Genomic DNA, 19,436 nt, shown 5'->3' on the forward strand with positions numbered 1-19,436 from the left:
ATTTGTAATCTCCATGTGTCAAGGGAGAGAGGTGATTGGATTATGGGGGCGGTTTCCCCCATGCTGTTCTCATGATAGTGAGGGAATTCTCACGAGACCTGGTGGTTTTATAAATGGTAGTTTTTCCTGCACTCACATGCTGTCTCTTTCCTGCCGCCATGTGAAGAAGGTCTTTGCTTCCCCTTTGCCTTCTGCCATGATTGTAAGTTTCCTGAGGCCTTCCCAGCCATGCAGAACCGTGAGTCAATTAAATCTCTTTTCTGTAAAAATTACCCAGTCTTGGGCAGTTCTTTACAGCAGTGTGAAAATGGACCAATACACTTGGAGATTCGGAAACTGCTTTTTCTTTCACTGAATTTACCATTGTTTGTTTTTGCTTCATTCTGACCTCCTAAGTTTACGGTAAAATTTACTTCCACGGACATCTTGTTTACGGGTTAAGTTGCATTCTTGCTTGTTTATTTTCTTACAATGGCCCAATTCTGTTTACCTGTCTATATTGAAATAATGGGATAGAACACATCTATGTGTTTTATGTAATACAGTGTAATACAGTGCACTTAAAAGGCTGACTTTGGTGCCAAATAACAGTTCAAACCTGGACTCTACTAGTTGTTTGATGTTACATGAGCTTTTCTTTTTTCTTTTCCTTTCTTTTTTTCTTTTAACTTCCTTGAGCTTCAACTTCTTCATGTATAGAATGGAGAAAGGTGTACCAGCATAACTATGTCATAGGGTTAAATGAGAGAATGCATATAAAGCTTCAAGCACCTTACTGGGCACATGGCAAGTAGTCAACATTTTCTGGACACTTGGGATTAGACTAGGTTTCTTAGGCAGTTATTTTCAAATAATGCTTCTGTTTTGCTCTTCATGAATATTCCTTTCATATGTGAGCTACATAGAACTAGGCTTCCCCAGCATTCTCTACAGCTACCGCACTTGGACTCCTTCCCATCAGAACACAGATATGTGAAGCAATTCATCACAGTATATGGGGCAGCAGTCCCGCCAGGAGCTGAGAGATCGCCTTCCCCTCCTTGAGGACTCTGTGAAGTGATTCCAAATGCTCTTGGAGACAGTGACTGTGTCTTAACTTTAGTAATTAATGCCCTTCCCATGCCAATGACGATGACCTTGCACAGTCTGTCTTATCCGCCAGGACAGTTCCTGGTTTGCTGCCCACTGAACTGTGCTCAAGGCTTCCGTGACACGCATGGATTGCCTGCTTTTTGCCACGGTCCCTAATGTCTCTCAAAGTATATTTGCTCAACTGCAGGGGGTTAGCGGGCTCTCCTTTATGAAGATCATAAAATTACTTTTTAAAAATCGAATGATTATTTTTTGGAGTTTTAATCCTACTTAGAATTTTACATTTCAATTTGAAACATCTAGAATTCTAAACATGTTGAATTTCAAATTAACATCTTGCTTATTAAAAGAACCCTTTTTATTCTTCCAGCTGTTATTTTTCTTTTCCTAACGAATCCATAATTTGCTGTTATGCTCAGCAAAAGGCTCAGAGCTGTTCTCCAACACAATAATATACATCCACTTAGACAGAAACCATCTCAACCTTGAAAGCACTTAACTTACTGACATGCTGTCCCACTTTCATATCCCACTGACAATTTCTTCTTTACTATTAACCCAACCCTATCATCACCTCTTTGGTCATCACAGAATTTTACAGGTGATCCTGACATGTAACTGATGATCCTTCCATGTAGTCGTTTAATCTAAATTACCATTTCTACCCATTCAGATGTCCATGGTAACAACAGTGACCCAATAATTATGAACTGAACTCAATAACCCAATGGGTCAGCAGCCTTGTTTCTGGAATTCTCTATGAGAGTTACAGTGAACAAAATTACTCTCTGGTCTATGTTATAAATGTGTACAATTTCAAATATTTATCACCAAAGGTAAGCCCACTGCTATAGAATAAAGGAAACAGCAAGGACTTATGGCTAACATTCTAAAAGCAGGTACAATTTATTTACTTGCATTTAAGCACCTTTTCCTTGCAGAAAAACCAACTTGAAAGTGCAGTTGGAAAAATTCAGTTCTTTCTTTTGATGCTATCTTTGGCATCTTCTGATACCATCTTTGGCGTGGAGGTGGGGTGGGGTGGGATGAAGAAAGCAGGCAAGGTAGATAGATAAAGAATTATATATGGTTGTGATCACTCAGAGGATTTTGCCAGTGAGATTAGGCAAGTAGTTGAAACTTTATTTTGGTAAAAGGAAGAAAGGAGCCTTCGGTAAGAACCTTCTTGTTGATATGGCTGTTCTCACTCAGTCTCTCATGATGAAGGGGTCCATTTACTCTATAGTCATCTCCCAGCACACTTTCATGTCTTTACTTTTGATTTCAACAACTATTTTTACTTTCCACACACACACACACACACAAATTAACAAAGAGACGCCTCACCAGAAGTGTCTGGTATTCAACAGGAGAGACAAAAAATGGTATTTAATTACAAATAAGTAGCCAAATGCTTTAAAAAGCACATCTTTTTGTTTTCTTCATGAAATTTCTTTGAAAAGCCCTCTAAATACCTTTCAGCTATTTTTCCCCTATGCCTTGATTTTGTCCATCTGTCCTACCATTCAGAAGGCACAGTCACAGAATGAAAATTAATTGAAGACATCCTCTTCTGTTTCCACTCCAGCTCTTATTATTCTTCAAATACTAACCATTAAAAACACTTACCAGAGCTGCCAGTTGAGTAAGTAGAAAAATGACATTTTCCATTTACTTTCCATTATGGTCCACCATGCACATGGGTCTCCTAGAAGGACAGTGCTGGGAAGCACTTTGTAGTCCCTGCCCTCCCCCCATTCAGCAGGAGCAGGGATGCAACAACTATATTCATCTAATTTGCATTTATCCAAAGCCATGCTCTAAGGAGAGAGAAACTACAGGCATCTGGCAACCAGATCAGAATGATCTTATGAACACTGATGGGACAACTACTGATATAAGGTGATTGACACCTTATACTAAATCCTGTTGATGTTGACAGTACCTGCCTTGGGTTTTTGCTGAAGTTCATTAGACAAGGTGGTGATAACAGCTGTAGAAGAAGGAATACTTTAAAAACCTGCACATACTGAATGCCCGCTGCTAAGCAAAGAAAGAGTGAAATCAACTCCTTTGGAAAAAAATAATTTTGTGTTTGGAGAGGAGGCAGGAGGGTGCTGTGGGCACACACCACTTCTCTGGAGACAGTTTCACAAATGCCATCAGTCTTTACTACATGCGATCTTTCCAGTACAAATCTTTACACCTCTACATTCAGCTGTCTGATGAATTGTAAAGACACCCTCGAAAGGATGAAATACTTGAACGAAGTGAAAGCTGGGAGTAAAACAGTATGTATTGTAGTGACATGAACAAAACAAAAATCAAACACCACTAACATTACTTGCTTGTTCTAGACAGACATAAAGCCTCAAATTAGCTCCTTTAAAAATATACACATGGTATTTGTTTGGTATATTATAGATTGACAAGTGCATATGTTATAATAGGTAAATATTAGTTTCAAAGAAAAAAGTCATGCCCATTTTGTAGGTCAGTCAATTCATGCTTTAACCTCCAAAGGCATAGCTGAGAAAAACTCCCTTTTAGAATGAAAGCAAGTGACACCCCCCCAGATTATTACAGACTTGGTCCTGGGAATACCATGTGCTTTGTCTATAATGAATTATACATGCTCAGTACTGAGTTTACCTGTAGACAAAATTTGCTATTCATAGAAAACTTCCGAGTGAGTGGAACCAGAATTTGTTTTTCTCAGGTAATTCTATTTTCACCATTTTCTTTTACCTGTCATTCAGGCAAAAGGAAAAGATGGAGCTCATTCTCAATCTAGATAACAAAATGACTTTCCTGCTATAGATTTTACTTTCCTCTACAACAAACCCAGGGCTTATTTCTGAAGCACAGAGTGCTGAATGTCCCTGCAAGGAAGACAGTTGATCTAATAACTAAGGGTACTCAGTTTTAAGTGGTGGGAAATGAGCCGCTGTGTAGCCAAAGTACTTAAAAGATAAAATATCTGTGACTTGAGGACTGCACTGCTTTGAAGTTTTCTGGCATTTTAAAGGTACTGATGAGCCATTCTTCAATCTCCAACGGGTGAAGGGAGATCTTGCCACACAGCCCATTTTCTCTGCCAGGTCCCAAGCTGTTTACAACTTTCTGTGATGGAGCTAAAGTTGACTTCATTGATAGTTACAGCTGGATAATAGGAATCAGATGTCCCGTTTGAACAACAAGACAGGAGGAGAGAAGTTATTGTAAACAGATCTCTCTCGCTCCCTCTCTCTCTCTCAAGATGCTCCAAATCTCTCAAGCTTAAAGGTCTGGGGCAAACTAAAAAATTTCACACTTGATGACGGCATTTTTCTTCAAGTCATGAAAATGTATTACTTGGTTGTAGCCACAAGCTAACAAAATGTAATACTATTTAACAGTATACTACCGGAAAAAATAAAAAAATAAAACAGCTATTGAACAAGTGGCTTTTTGCCAAGTGGAAGCAGTAATTCTGAGCAACACTCATTTGCAGTGGGGACAGTCTTTGGCTGCTCCTCTGGATTCATGCGACTTTGACTTCACTGTGTGTGGAAACTCTGCCACTGGAGCTGAAACTTTAACACAGAGTGAAGATTGTATGAAAAATACATCATATCATAGGAACCCAGTATCATGGGACAATGCAAGGCACCAAGGCCTGGGGTCAAGAACCAAAGTATGTAGTTGGCTTGCTGTTTATGACAGCCTGTGCAGTCTCAGACATGCTCCTGTATCTGTCCGCCTTTTTTTTTTTTTTTTTTTTTTGAGACAGGGTCTCACTCTGTCGCGCAGGCTGGAGCACAGTGGCATGATCTTGGTTCACTGCAGCCTCAACCTCCCCAGGCTCAGGTGATCTTCCCATCTAAGCCTTCCAAGTGGCTAAGAATACGGGCATGCACCACCACGCCTGGCTAATTTTTGTATTTTTGGAGGGGTACATATGGGGTTTTGCCATGTTGCCCAGGCTGGTCTCAAACTCCTGTGTTCTAGCGATCTGCCCACATTGGCCTCTCAACGTGCTGGGATTACAGGCATAAGCCACCATGCCCAGCCCATCTGACTTCATTCTATCAACGAGGAAACTCAGGGGGTTGACCTCTAAAAGATTCTCTTCTACTCTAAGCTTCTACACTTGTCTTTTCCATCGTGCAAAGAAAGAAGGTGAAGGCTTAACAAAAATAGAAACTCAAACTCTTCTTATCCTTAGTGCAATTCTGACAGGCACAGAACGTACAGACACACAGCCCAGCCAAAGTGCTGCAGTGCAACCCTGAATTGTTAGCAGAGCTAGAGAACAGGTTTCATCTGAGCCAAGATGAGATTGTAGAAAGTCCCTTTTAGTTTAACAGGCTAAGGTTTCCACTGATTCTCAGAAACCCCTAAAGGTCAGGTCTGTGCATGCAGCATAATCTCCAGCCTGGCTGTTGCTCTGCTGGGCTGGCTGAGTCCTTTCCCTTCTCCTGCAGGATGCCCCGGGCAGGTGGCACTGCTCTCTTCCTTACACACCATCAGTGGCCCCCTGACAACAGCCTCAGCCAGTATTTAATGTTCCCCTTCTTCTGCTTCTTTCAGGTTTTTGTCTCACTGTCCCCTTGCAGTATAGCAGAACGAATATGAGTGATGGGCTCACGGAAACATGTTTTCCAATCCTAGCTCTTCCACTTACCAGTAGAGTAACTCTGGAGAAGTTACCTAACTACGATGGGTCTCAGTCTCCCCATCTGTAAAATGGGAATAAGATGAGCTACCTTGCAGGAATTCTTAGGGAGAGCAAATGAGATTGTACATAAATCCCCCAGCCTCCATAGAGTAGGTGCCTGTTTCTCAGTTTCTTCCTTTCCCACTTCACTGTTCCTTTGTTTTTTTGTTTTTTGTTTTTTTCTTGAGACAGAGTCTTGCTCTGTTGCCCAGGCTGGAGTGCAGTGGCACAACCTTGGCTCACTGCAATCTCTGTCTCCAGGGTTCAAACAACTCTCCTGTCTCAGTCTCCTGAGTAGCTGCGATTACAGGCGTCCACAACAATGCCCAGCTAATTTTTCTATTTTTAGTGGAGACGGGGTTTCACCATGTTGGCCAGGGTGGTCTTGAACTCTTGATCTCAAGTGATCCACCTGCCTCCGCCTCCCAAAGTGCTGGGATTACAGGCGTGAGCCACTGCACTCGGCCTCACTCTTCCTTTCTTGAGTGAAACCACTCCCTACCCAAGCACTGCCTTTCTCGGCTGCACACTTCACATCTCCTCATGGGGTCTGCCACTTTCTCCTCATCCCCTCATGGTCAAATCTCAGCCAGCCTCTAAAAATCAACTCCAAGACCACTTCTCCCAGGAAGCGACCCTGGAGGCCTTTTCCTCATCGGATATTCCAAGGAGCGTGGCCTTTGCGATCCGTAGCCTGGGATGGGTTTCTGTACCACCCTTATAATTATTTATCTGTCTTTCCTCACCTATGAGCCTGGATCTGCTACATTCAACCCAGTTCTACACCTGGGTGCTCAGCAGATACTTGTGCAGTGAACAAACGTGGCAACACAGGACCAAAAGGCAGCTTCTGATGTGCTTGCTTTACAGACACAAAGCTTTAGCTGCTGCTCTGAATGAAAACATCCATCCAAGAAGACAACGGCCAGAGTCAGTGTGAGAGGCGCTCGTGGTGTGAGAAAAGCATCTGCTTTCTGCAGGAGCCGAAGAAGTTATGTGAGAAAAGCAGCCCGGGGGAAAAGCAACAGAAGCCTCGGCCCAGGACAGTGGCTTTGAGCCCCAGCCTAGACACAGCGCCAACCTGCAGAGACGGAGACCGTCCTGTGCGTCGAATCAGACTTTTGGGATAAAAGAAATCGGATGAAGAACGCCGAATGTTTGGCAGCTGCCATGAAACATGAGAAAAGGGAAGAATGAACATAGAAATAGCCTCAAATCAGAAGTATTATTAAAAAAAAAGAACAACACCTTAGGGAAAACTAACTTGATAGTAAACATAAAGTGGGATCCTTTCATTGATGTACATGTGGATTTTTTGGGTCAATTTTTGGGCCCATGTTTAAAAGCATATTAAATGGTCTTCAAGTTACAGTATATTTATCTAAGCTCCAACCCCTTTCAATTCCTCTCCATCTATTTTGGCTTAGACATTCTTATAATATATAAAGGGTAAGAAGCCAGTGAAGCCAATTGAGAAGCATTCTTGAGAATCTGTTGTTACAAATGCCCCATGAGTTCTTAAATATCAAAAATGTGGATTACTCAGTGGGGTTGCTGAAAGATTCTTAAAACATTTTCATTTTGCTGTGGAAACTGCACTAATGTGAAAAGTGAAAGGCCTGGAAATCTTGGCTCAAGATTTGTGATGTGTAGACACACCCTTAAGAGAGCACAAGATGCATTTCTCTGTTCAAAACCTATTCCCTTTAACCCCCCCCAACATCAGTGTGAACCCTGGCTCTGGGCACATGGGGGCCTCTTCCTCACTTCCCGGCTTTCCAAAGACAGTGACCCAGAGCCCTCTCCTGACCTCCCAAGTAGTGAACGCTGGGTTTAGGAGAAGAGCTTTAGAATTCTCTGGAAGGTTTACTAAAGGAAGAAAACAAGAGCTCCTCTTGGCCAGAATGGGTGGAAGTATTTCACTAGTTGTTTTCATAAGCTTATCCAGATAGTTTTCCATCAAGATGTAATCAGAGTATTGTTGTTTTTTAAAAATCATTTTAGTCACATGATCTGCAAGCTCAAGCAATCCTGATACAGAAAAGACCCACATTCCACTCAGTCTGGCCTCATTAGCATTCCTCTCTTCATCTCCCAAAAGACTTCATCAGAGATGAAGTTAAAATGATTACTAAAAAACCCAAAAGCAACACTAGAGAGAGAGTACAAACTACTATAGCTACTTGGGTGGTTTCTGTGCAGCATCCTCAAGCTATGCTGTGAACTTTACATTCTTATGATAAAAGTCACAATAAGGATGATCATTTATGTTCTCGTATTTTATTAAAGGTAACTCATTTCCAAAGCATCCATAGTTTCTCAAAAATCCCAGAGTATAGAGCCCACAACCGGGTGACTATGCCCGTGTGTGACTATCCGGCTGATGGACTTCAGGAGTCTGTGTGTCAAAAACAGAGAGCGAAACCACCCTAAGTTTGGTGGGCAAATTCCTCTTCAGCTGTTCTTACCTTTATTCAGTTATTCAGAGAAAAAGCGTTTCCCCCCCTCCCCTCTCAACTTAAGTATGTTCACAATAATTTTGCATTCTAAAAGCACTGTGTGTGTTCAGGGTCACAGCGAAGGGACAAGTTTCTAAAATATCCAAATGGTAAAATGTTTCCATCTGATTGATGGATGTGAATTGAGGAGGAAAAGAAAAAACAAAAAACAGAGGAAAAATAGCTCCTGTGCATACGTGTGGTTCATTCAGAGAATAAAGCAAACACACTAGGAAAATAAGAGCTGTAATTCCCAAGGCAGCAGGCAAAGGGATCTGAAAAAAGGCAGAGCGAGTGGGTCTCACTGATAATCACTGCTCCAAAGCCAAGTCACCCCTTCACAAGTCACACATCAGTGACTAGACCCCATCAATAAACTGGCCGTGCTGCCACTGGGGATTACATACATAGCTTCTGATGCCTGCTAATGGCAGATCGAGAAGAGATTACACTACGCACTAGAGGCTGGCCTCCAAAATAAATCCAGGCCATTCTTTTCCCTGAGACAGTAAACAGGGTGCAGTCAAACTCCAGTTTTTCTATGGGTACCACTAAGTTAGGTTCTGGGCAGCATCCTCAAGCTATGCTGTGAACTTTACATTCTTATGATAAAAGTCACAATAAGGATGATCATTTATGTTCTCATATTTTAATAAAGGTAACTCATTTCCAAAGCATCCATAGTTTCTCAAAAATCCCAGAGTGTAGAGCCCACAACCGGGTGACTATGCCCGTGTGTGACTATCCGGCTGATGGACTTCAGGAGTCTGTGTGTCAAAAACAGAGAGCGAAACCACCCTAAGTTTGGTGGGCAAATTCCTCTTCAGCTGTTCTTACCTTTATTCAGTTATTCAGAGAAAAAGTGTTTCCATGGGTACCACAGTTTTCTATGGGTACCACTAAGTTAAGTTAGGTTAACCCAAGGCACTGGGATTCATTCAGTCTGATTATTGCACTGAAAAATACTTCCTAGCCCACATGAAAAACGGGGCATCTGAACAGGATAGAGATTATGATCATGGTTTTACAACTGTGCACAGCGCTTTGCTTCCGAAACATAAAACACTGTCATCTGGAGGTGTTCTGAGAATTGATTAATTTACCTATCTTGGTTCGCTATTATTTTCCCCATAGGTTTTATCTGACAAGCCATCAGCTTTTAGAGTCTATTCTGGTGAATTTGGATTCAGTAAAATGAGAGACCAGTAAAATGTACTAATGTAGAGCTGGGGTCAGAGTAGTGCATTATAGACTAAGCACCAAAACAGTCTGGTGAGGTCAGCAGATGCTGCACCAGGAACCTGATGAGTCATTGTTTTCCCATCTGCATGATTTGACTTTTCCCTTGAATGCTTTTCTAAGAAGCTGACTAGTGAGGCCAAGGCTTACTTTGTCTAACACAAGCATTTGGAACAAAAACCACAGTACATTTAAGGTAAGAGGGGACCCCTTTCCCTAGCCAAATGGCCTTTGAACTTAGTTTGCTATAAGGGAAAAAGTCAGTAAAAAGTAATTTCACCTAAACCCTAACCCCAAGAATTAGTGACCATGAGCGTATGGCCTACAAATGCAGCTGGCGTCATGTTTTAATTGTGTTCTTACCCGCAGCTTTTCCTCGGTCTTCGTAGATTGCTTACAGTCGGGATGCCAAACGGTGGAACCTGAGAAGACAGAATGCACTGCTAAGAGCCAGGAAAATGGAAAGATACAAAGTCCTCTTAGACAGCACTTCTGAGAATGGCTCCTATCCCTCTTTCCCCATCATAGGAAGGTGTTATTGGTTTATGTCCAAGTAAGTCATAACACAAAAATCAGACATGTCCAAAGTCTAAGCAAGTTTTCCTGATCTAGCCCAAGCTTGTTTGATAAAGATCATAATTCTAGACCACAGAGACCACTAACTGGGCATGAGTCTTTTGATGCAAGAGATATTTAGTTCTTAATCGTGTCTTGTTATTGTTAAACCTTATATCGTCCTTTAAAAGGAATGCCTGAGTGCTTACTACAAGTTGCATTTAATTTAAAAAATAGTAGGCATTGTTTATCTAACATCAAAACAACCAAGCAGTTTAGTTGAGGGGAATAAAGTCAACCAGATAGTCTATATCCAGAAGCAAAACTTACTGAATTTTTCATTGATTCAATTACACATAGTCACCTACACAGAAATGAGAACTTAAACCAACTAGCAGAAAGGGTGAAAGTTAAATTATAAATCCAAAAATTTCCTTTGGCCTTGAACCTTTTAAGTAATTTTCTAAAAAGTCTCCGCTTTTAAAGTAGTAAAGTAACTATTTAGGTGTTATTTTCTGTTCCTGAGTCAACAGTCTCACTTTCTTGTATTATGAAGCAATTTAATGTATGGTACCAGCATCACAGAATTAAACAAAACACTTATCTCCAATAGAAGCTCTTATCTTGTAAGAATCCAATGCCTCCTCATATGATTTTGTATGACTAGATACATACAAAATATGTCATCTATAATCATGATTATGGGTAAGGTTGATATGTTCACGTAAGGACACATTCAAGTGTGGGGATGGACAGAACTTAAATGAGCACTTAAGAAGACTTAAGAAAATAAAGTTGCTAAGTCGAAAGCAAAAATTAAATAAAATTCACAGTATGAATATCAGAGTTTCCAAATTTCATGATTTAAATCTTTACCTTATTTTTTTTTCTTTTGAGATAGAGTCTCACTCTGTCTCCCAGGCTGGAGTATAAGTGGCACAATCTCAGCTCATTGCAACCTCCGCCTCCCAGGTTCAAGCGATTCCCCTGCCTCAGCCTCCCAAGTAGCTGGGATTACAGGCACACACCACCATGCCCAGCTGATTTTTATACTTTTAGTAAAGACGGGTTTTCACCATGTTGGCCAGGCTCTTTGGAACTCCTGACCTCAAGTGTTCCACCCACCTCGGCCTCCCAAAGTGTTGAGATTACAGGCGTGAGCCACCGCACCTGGCCAAAATCTTTATCTCTTTTAAGCAATAACCTGTGCATGCTTGAAAAGTCACCAAATTAAAATAACTCATGAGTTATTTCACACCACTGAGCTAAACTAATATTAAATTAATGGCAAGAAAAAATACATTTTGTATCAGAATAATACTTTAATCCTTATCTAACAATCATTTTTTCCATCTTCTTAACCCAGAGCCAAAATAAACAAACAAAAAAAAATCAAACAAAAAGCAGACAGACGTATAGGTCTCTTCAGCACTAACTCTGGCTCAAAGGCTGACTACAAAGCACAGGAAATCCTCTGAATGTGGAGGGCCCAGGGGTCAGGTGCAGGCTCAGGAGAAGCATTTGCTGTGAAGGTTCTGCTGAGCAGGAGTCACTGGCCAGGACACCGGGTCTGCGCACAATGGCACTATTGTTCTCCAGAGGTCAGGCACACAAGGAATGTGACTCGGACAGAACATCAGATGCTGAAGAAGATGAAACTGCTCTTTCTTCAAAGATGTGCCGAGAGGGCACGCAAAGGCTTCTGAAGCACAACTCCAGAAGGTTTAGAGCAATCCCTGGAATTCCAAATGCAGCCTTAACAGATAGCCATTTATTCGTAGCCCGAATGTATTGTATTCGTGCACAGCTTGAAACCTTCTCTCTCCAGTCTCCAGAACCACTCTGAATTGCAGAGCTGCACCCAGAGCCTCTGAGTCTGTTTCCAGCAGAGACAGTGTTGACTGGCACTCCTGCGTCCTTGTTTTTGAGTGCTAGAATTGATAGGCTAAAATCTAAGCCCACAGACCAAATAAAGAATAAATCTGCTTTGTGCTGAGAAACGCAGAGTGACACCTGCCTATTGCCACTGCAGATGTAAGGCCTGTTGTCTGTGGAAAATGTGTCATATAAATCCCGCATGAGGCCACAGATGCAGGTGCTTGTCACTTGCCTTCATAAGGCCTTTCAAAATTCTGTGATGTTTTTAATCACAGTTTTTCAGAGTGATCACTCTAAAGCCAAAAAGAAGTTTGGGTTGTCAATTTCTCATGTAGCTAGCCTTTTTTAAGGGGAGAGTAGCCAGGCTTTGCTTTAATACTCAAGAATCCTTTCTGTAGATTTTTCTAAGCTGCCTAAAAACAAAACTGAGAGAGAAAAGCCAACCACTCATTACAAGTACACATCGTGCTATCTGCAAAGAGAAATCAAGACATGACATGCACAGGTAGTTGAGACTCAGTAATTGTAATTACCACAACGGAATGAGCAACAGCTCTTATGGGTTTTGCTAATTTTACTGATAAACCCTTGTTTGATTAATAACTCTTTTCCAGCTAAAAATAGTAAAATGCTTGCACAGATGGTGCTGTTTGACTAGAAGAGAATCCTCTCTTAAAGCCTCTCTGAGAAGTTCCAGAATTTCAGAGAACATAAAAACTGATCATGTATGTGTGTGTGTGTGTGTGTGTGTGTGTATATAAAATCAGTTTCATGAAAACTATGATCACATATATATGGTCTATTTTATATATATATGGTCTATTTTATATATATATGTATATATTTGGTCATATATATACATACATACATAGATATATACACACACACAGTTGACGATTCCCTATGTTCCCCAGGATGGTCTTGAGCTCCTCGGTTCAAGCAGTCTTCCCAATTCAGCTTCCCAAAATTCAGCTGGGATTCCAATGGCTCCCTGGTAAAAAGTATCTCTTTGACACCAGAAATTTCTCTTTCAGAGAATGGGTTCTCTCTTGTTATCTCCCATTCTCTCTCTGTCTCTCTCTCTCTCAATATAAGAGCTAATCATCTTAATGGGGTGAAACAAGTCTGTGACATAATTCATCAAATATGAGATTTTCTTCTTGAAAACCCAGAGAACAGCAGCCTGGGAGGCCTCAAAAAGCCCTTCTCACAGGAGAGTAAAAGAAGAAAAAAAGTAGCCATCAAATGAGTAACATTTCTAGAAATTTCTAGAAATTTTCTTGTAATCTTTTGTTTCCTAAGCATATTCCTGGGAAGAGTTGGAGAGGAGGTATTGCTGATTTTCACTCTTCCCTCACATCCGAGGCATCAAATGTCGAGTCCTATTCACTTGATTAAGGCAGCATCACAAGTTCATTCGTGAACAGCCTCAGGGGCTCACTGCCAGCATGTCAGTTGCTTGGCTGATTAATACCAACTGATGAGGTAACTTTTGGCCATAATCTTCTTGGATTGGGGTAGCCTCACAGCTAATAACATGCCTCCTTCTCTAAAAACAATGAAACAAACATAGCAAGATTTCCTTTCCCCCAGCAGGGAAAGCTTCTAGTGTTCTTGAGTCCGCCTCACCTTGAAGATACATTTCCTCTCCTTCTGTGAACATCTGGTTGCATCTGCTGCATCGTGCACAGCTGGGGTGGTAATGTTTGTCACCTGCCTGCAAGAGAAAAGGTAGGGAACGTTGAATCTACTCCTTGTCGTGGATTCCAGAATCTTTTCTGGACTTGAGGATTTAGAAGAAAAGAAAAGATGCTGAAAAAGGAAAAATAATTGTCTAATTGACCAAACTTCCTACACCAACAGCCCCGGAAGCTAAAGCCAACTTCACTGAAACTGGGAGGGGCTCAAAGGCCAGCTACCCGTGGCTGCCTGGTGGGGCTGCCTTGCCTCTCAGCGTTTCTGGCTTCTATGTGTCCCTCTTGACCTGGATGGCTGCCAGTAACACACCATATGCCTGAGATGAGTCACTCCATCTCCCCAAAACCCCACTTCGTTGGGAGCTAATGCTGTTTCTAACAAACCAACCAAAAATAAATGACCCTTATATTTAGCAGGTTCTTGCTTTCTTGGCTAAACAATCTGAAGATAATAAAATCTACCCCAATGACATCAAGGTGAGGAAAGCTATAGTAAAATACATCATCCACTGCTTTTATCTCAAAGGGGGCCCAAAGTCTCTTCTATGCAGCTTGCAATAATCTTTTGCCAGTGGCTTACATGAAGAGTTTTCTGGAGAAGGCATTTTACTAAGGTGGCTGTGCATTATTCATGGGCATTTCACATTCCTAAATATGACAGATGCCATCACAGCAGGTGTTGACTTCCCCAAAGCAAAGTGTCACTGGATACAGGGACCATTTTCTAGACAGGTGCCAAATCACATTAGAGTCACACTCCACATACATGCCTGGCAAGAACAAATCCTTTCATTCACAGCCTAGCAAAAAATCATCGCCACCTAAGAGCTCTCAGATGGACTCTGATTAAATCGTTTCCATCAATTCACCATCAAAACATTTCTTCTGCATTAACCATGTACAAGGCAGTGGTCGAGAAAGAGTTAAAAATGGCTGCATCCTGCATCAGAACCTGCACGAAACTGCAACAGGAAATCAGATGTCAGGTGGTAATTCCTTTCTCATACCTTCCTGTAAAAACTACAAGATCTGCTTAGCAACCAGCACGTGAGGTGGTGGTGAGCCATTTAAGATAATCAGGTGGAAAAAAAAATTGAAGTTATTTAAATTAGAAGTTAGGAATAAAAATATTTTCAGTGGTGCCTGCAAGAAAATTCCAGAAGTGGTGCTCTTGTCCTTGTCCACATGCTACTTTATTTATTTATTTATTATTTATTTATTTTTTTGAGTTGGAGTCTCACTCTGTTGCTCAGGCTGGAGTGCAGTGGTGCGATCTCAGCTCACTGCAAGCTCCGCCTCCCAGGTTCACGCGATTCTCCTGCCTCAGCCTCCTGAGTAGCTGGGACTACAGGCACCCGGCACCACGCCCGGCTAATTTTTTGTATTTTTAGTAGAGATGGGGTTTCACCGTGTTAGCCAGGATGGTCTTGATCTCCTGACCTTGTGATCCACCCGCCTCGGCCTGTCAAAGTGCTGGGATTACAGGTGTGAGCCACCGCGCCCGGCCACATGCTACTTTTTATTTATTTGTAAAATTTTTTACTTTTCTGCAGGAGGAAGGGTAGGGCTGGGGGAGAGTGGTGAGAGAAGGCAGGAAATATCAACACAAAGTAGCTCCTGCCTGTAGGACATCTGAGGTCAAATGTGAGCAGAAAGGAGGAAGAAAGAAGACATTACTCAGTCCTAAGTGCTCAGTTCTAAACCAGGTTCGCTCAGCTAGGATGCCAGTGCTGGGAGGTCCAAGTTAGTCCGGGCAATCTCTGGACTCTTAAGGAAAATGTTAAGTGAAAAAATAAAGGCCCGTTGACAAGAGCATGGTGTCATCCACAGTGAAAAGCATACCTCTCAGTAAACTATAAATAGAAAGAAATGTCTTCAAGCTGATCAAGTGTATTTATCATATTTAGTGGTGAAACCTTCATGGCATTTTCATTAAAGACAGGAAAAAGACAAACAAGACAAAGGTGTACACTTTTACCAATATCATTCTACATTATTTTCCTCCTGGCCAATGTGATGTCAAGAAAAAGAAGTATAAAGATCACGAATACAAAAATCGAGTCATATGGCTAAATAAAAAATTAACATATAAAAACCATTATTTCCTATTCACTAGCAATAAAAATTAACTAAATGTAAAGGGAAAATGGGATCCCATTTGTAATAACAACTAATAAACCCTCCAATGTAAGATCTACATAAAGCAAATTATGGAACTTAACTGATGAACATAATAGACCTAAATAGAAATATATGATATTTCTAGATGGAGAAACTAAATATTGTAAAGATGCTGATTTATCAAAAATGAACCTATTAATGCAACACCCAGTCTAAACACCCACAGGAATTTTCTCTACAGACCTTGACAGGCTGCTTCTATAAGTTTACGTGACAGAATAAATACACACACAAAAAAATACATTTTTTTGTGAAAGAACAGCAATAAGGAAGGATTTTCCCTTCCTGTCATAACATTTTTTTCTAAGTCTAAAATAATTAAAGTACTTTACTATGGGTGTAGGTGTAGAAAATAATCAACAGTACAGAAGAGAGGGATCAGTTGCATAGCTGTACATACAAGGGAATTCAGTTTATGATAAAGGTAATAGTTCAAATGAGCTGAAATAATGGATTACTCAATAAATAGAGAGGACAACTGGTTCTCCACTTAGAGAAAGATAAAATCTAGATTCCTAAGTCACAACCTATACAAAAATCAATTCCAGGCTGAGCATGGTGGCTCATGCCTCTAACCTCAGCACTTTGGGAGGGCTAGGCAGGAGGCTCACTTGAGCCCAGGAGTTCAAAATCATCCTGAGCCAAACAAGTGAGACCTTGTCTCTACAAAAAAATAAACAAAATTAGCCTGGCATGGTGGCTTACACCTGTAGTCACAGCTACTTGGAGGCTGAGGTGGGAGGACTGCTTGAGCCCAGGAGGCTGAGGCTGTGATGAGCCGAGATCATGCCACTTGCCCTCCAGCCTGGGCAACAGAGCAAGATCCCATCTCAAAAACAAACCAAACCAAACAACAACAACCCCAATAAAGAAGTACTTAGAATACTGATTCACATGTGGCCGTTACAAGACTGATGTAAACTCACATGTACACACATGGAAACAGTTCAAGCTAATATTACTAAGAGAAGAAAATCAAGTGGAAAAATAATACCTATAAAATAACCACATAAGCTAATTGGATTCAAATCCAGTTTCAGTATTGTGTGATCCTGTGCATGTGACAGTCTTTCCAATCTTCAGCTTCCACATCAATAAAATGGGTAGAAATAATAGAACTTACCCCACGCAGTTGATGAGAGCACTATTAGGAACCTAGTATATTGCCTGGCACCATGTTAAGTGCTTTAAAAGCATAATTTTCTTCAACCCCCTCATCAATCCTGTAAGGCAGACACTCTTATGATTATTTACATCAATAAGTACACACATGTATATGTATATTGATCTTATATGTGTGCCCTTCTTGGAGAGAAGACAGGGAGAATGTACCCCAACTAGTTTGCTGTGGTTACCTTTGGAGCAAGAGGTGAGAGCCGGGAAGAAGTAAAGGAAGGGACCCTCACATTCTCCTTTGCAGCTATATCATCTCAACCCTTTATAACAAGAATATATTTTTTTGTTGCTGTGTAATAAAATAAAGACCAAGAGGAAAGAAAGTCCATTTCTTTTGGAGCCATGACACCTGAACTTCAGTGTTTTCCCCAGCTTGTACTGGAAATGGGATCTTGGGCAGATCACAAGCTCTTGGAACCTCTGTTGTAAAGTAGAGATGATGATGATGGTGGTGATGGTGATGATGGTGGTGGTGATGGTGATGATGATGATGATGGTGAGTGGTGGTGGGGTGATGATGGTGAGTGGTGGTGGGGTGGTAATGATGATGACGGTAGTGATGGTGATGTGATAATGATAGTAGTGGTGGTGATAATGGTGAAGATGATGGTAATGATGGTGACAGTGATGACAATGATGAAGACAATGATGGTGATGATGATGGTAATGGTGATGTGGTAGTGATGATGATGTGGTGGTGATGATGGTGATGCTGCTGCTGCTGCTGACATTGATAGTAGTGCTGGTGATGATGTTATTGTGATTATTCTGTGTCAATTACTCTTTTACATACTCCATAAATATTTAGTCAATTTGTGTCACAATAACCTAAGAAGGCAGGAAGTATTATTCTCCTTATTTTATAGATGAGGAAGCTGAGGCCTGGAGAGATTTTATAACATCTTTACAGTCACAGTTAGAACTGGTGGGACCAGGATGCAAACCCAGGCAGTCTGGCTCTGGAGTGAGTGTTCTTACCCAGTACCACCACTAATAACCATACATTATGTCACTGCTGTGACTACTTCACAGTGATACTGGTGTGATGACCAAAAGACATTTTGAAGATAGTGTGACACATTGCACAAAGTAATAATAATAACGATAGGAATAACAATGTAATAACTCTCTGCTCAGAGACCGTCCCAAGGTCATTCACAAAAAGAAGGCACATTAGTGTGGTTTGGATGCCAGTAAAAGGCTCTCTGGATGCTCTGGGCAGGCATAGGAGTTCTATTAACTCACAAGATGAATGGAAGTTACATCAACTTATAAGAGTTCTATCAACTCACAAGATGAATGGAAGTTACATTAAGGTCCTATGTGGCAGGACTTTGCTCTATAAATCATTAGTAAAAAACACTACTACATATACACCATGGAATACTTTACAGCCATAAAAAGGAATGAGATCATGTCCTTTGCAGGGACATGGATGAAGCTGGAAGCCATTATCTTCAGCAAACTAACACAGGACCAGAAAACCAAACACGACATGTTCTCACAGGTGGGAGCTGAACAATGAGAACGCACAGACACAGGGAGGGGAACAACACTTACTGGAACCTGTTCGGGGAGGGTGGGCGGGGAAGAGCATTAAGGAAAAGAGCTAAGGCATGTTGCGCTTAATACCTAGGTGGTGGGTTGCTAGGTGCAGCAAACCACCATGGCACATGTTTACCTATGTAACGAACCTGCACATCCTGCACATGTACCCCGGAACTTAAAAAAATAATAAAATAAAATAATTATATAAAAAGAAAACGCTACTAAAAAACCTAACCCTAGCCCATTGTAATGCCAGGGATGTCTTGCCCTACGCACTTCCTTCATCCCAAGATGCCGAACATGTCAACACATTCGGTGAGCCAGAGTCAAAAGGCATTCAGGAGTCTTTCTGTTTTTGTAGCAGTGCAGGCTTGAGGGGCTCCAGGGTCAGGTGCTCAAGACAAAAGGCCCCTCCTTTGCATGTGTGAGCCACCCTTCTGTTTCATTTCTCCTTACATAGGCATCCATGACGGTTCAAAGAGAAGCCATGTGCACAAGACCAGGAAAAGTAACAGAGCTGAACACAGACGGCAGCGCATATGCAAATTTACCAAAAATCAGATGTTGTTGAATCAAAATCATTTAAATTGGAGTTATTTTTAGGAGAAGGAAAAGTATTTCAGATCATGAGCAAAATGAAAGACTAGATAGTGCACATATAAGAAACAGATAATAAGTATGCAATTTATTGCAGGGAGGATGTTGTTGACTATAAACTTTTAAAGGCCAGCAGGAGCTTTGTAGTGGCAGGTGACTGCATGAAGGCTGGTTTACCAGATACCTGGTCCCAGACGCACAACTGGCAGCCATCCTGCCTGAGCCTGAGTGGCCAGAGGTGCTGCTAGAGAGCTCGCCAGAGCTCCATCACTGCTG

The 19,436-nt window shown here is 41.3% G+C and overlaps 1 protein-coding gene across 47 annotated transcripts in view; it reads right to left on the reverse strand.

Annotated features, from left to right (window-relative positions):
- Positions 1-19,436, reverse strand: part of ABLIM1 (actin binding LIM protein 1) — a 388,728-nt gene that overhangs the window by 47,955 nt on the left and 321,337 nt on the right. For 26 of the 47 annotated variants that reach the window (XM_015148237.3, XM_077947581.1, XM_077947580.1 and 23 more), the window contains 3 exons: positions 13,591-13,678; positions 9,892-9,950; positions 6,873-6,956 (listed from right to left, as the gene is read on the reverse strand). In XM_015148237.3, the coding sequence (XP_015003723.3) occupies positions 6,873-6,956; positions 9,892-9,950; positions 13,591-13,678 (231 nt within the window). The remainder of the gene's footprint in view (positions 1-6,872; positions 6,957-9,891; positions 9,951-13,590; positions 13,679-19,436) is intronic. The other 21 variants (XM_015148252.3, XM_015148248.3, XM_015148240.3 and 18 more) reach the window with 1 other exon arrangement.

This window comes from Macaca mulatta, chromosome 9, assembly GCF_049350105.2.
Source record: "Macaca mulatta isolate MMU2019108-1 chromosome 9, T2T-MMU8v2.0, whole genome shotgun sequence".
Lineage (NCBI taxonomy): Eukaryota > Metazoa > Chordata > Mammalia > Primates > Cercopithecidae > Macaca > Macaca mulatta.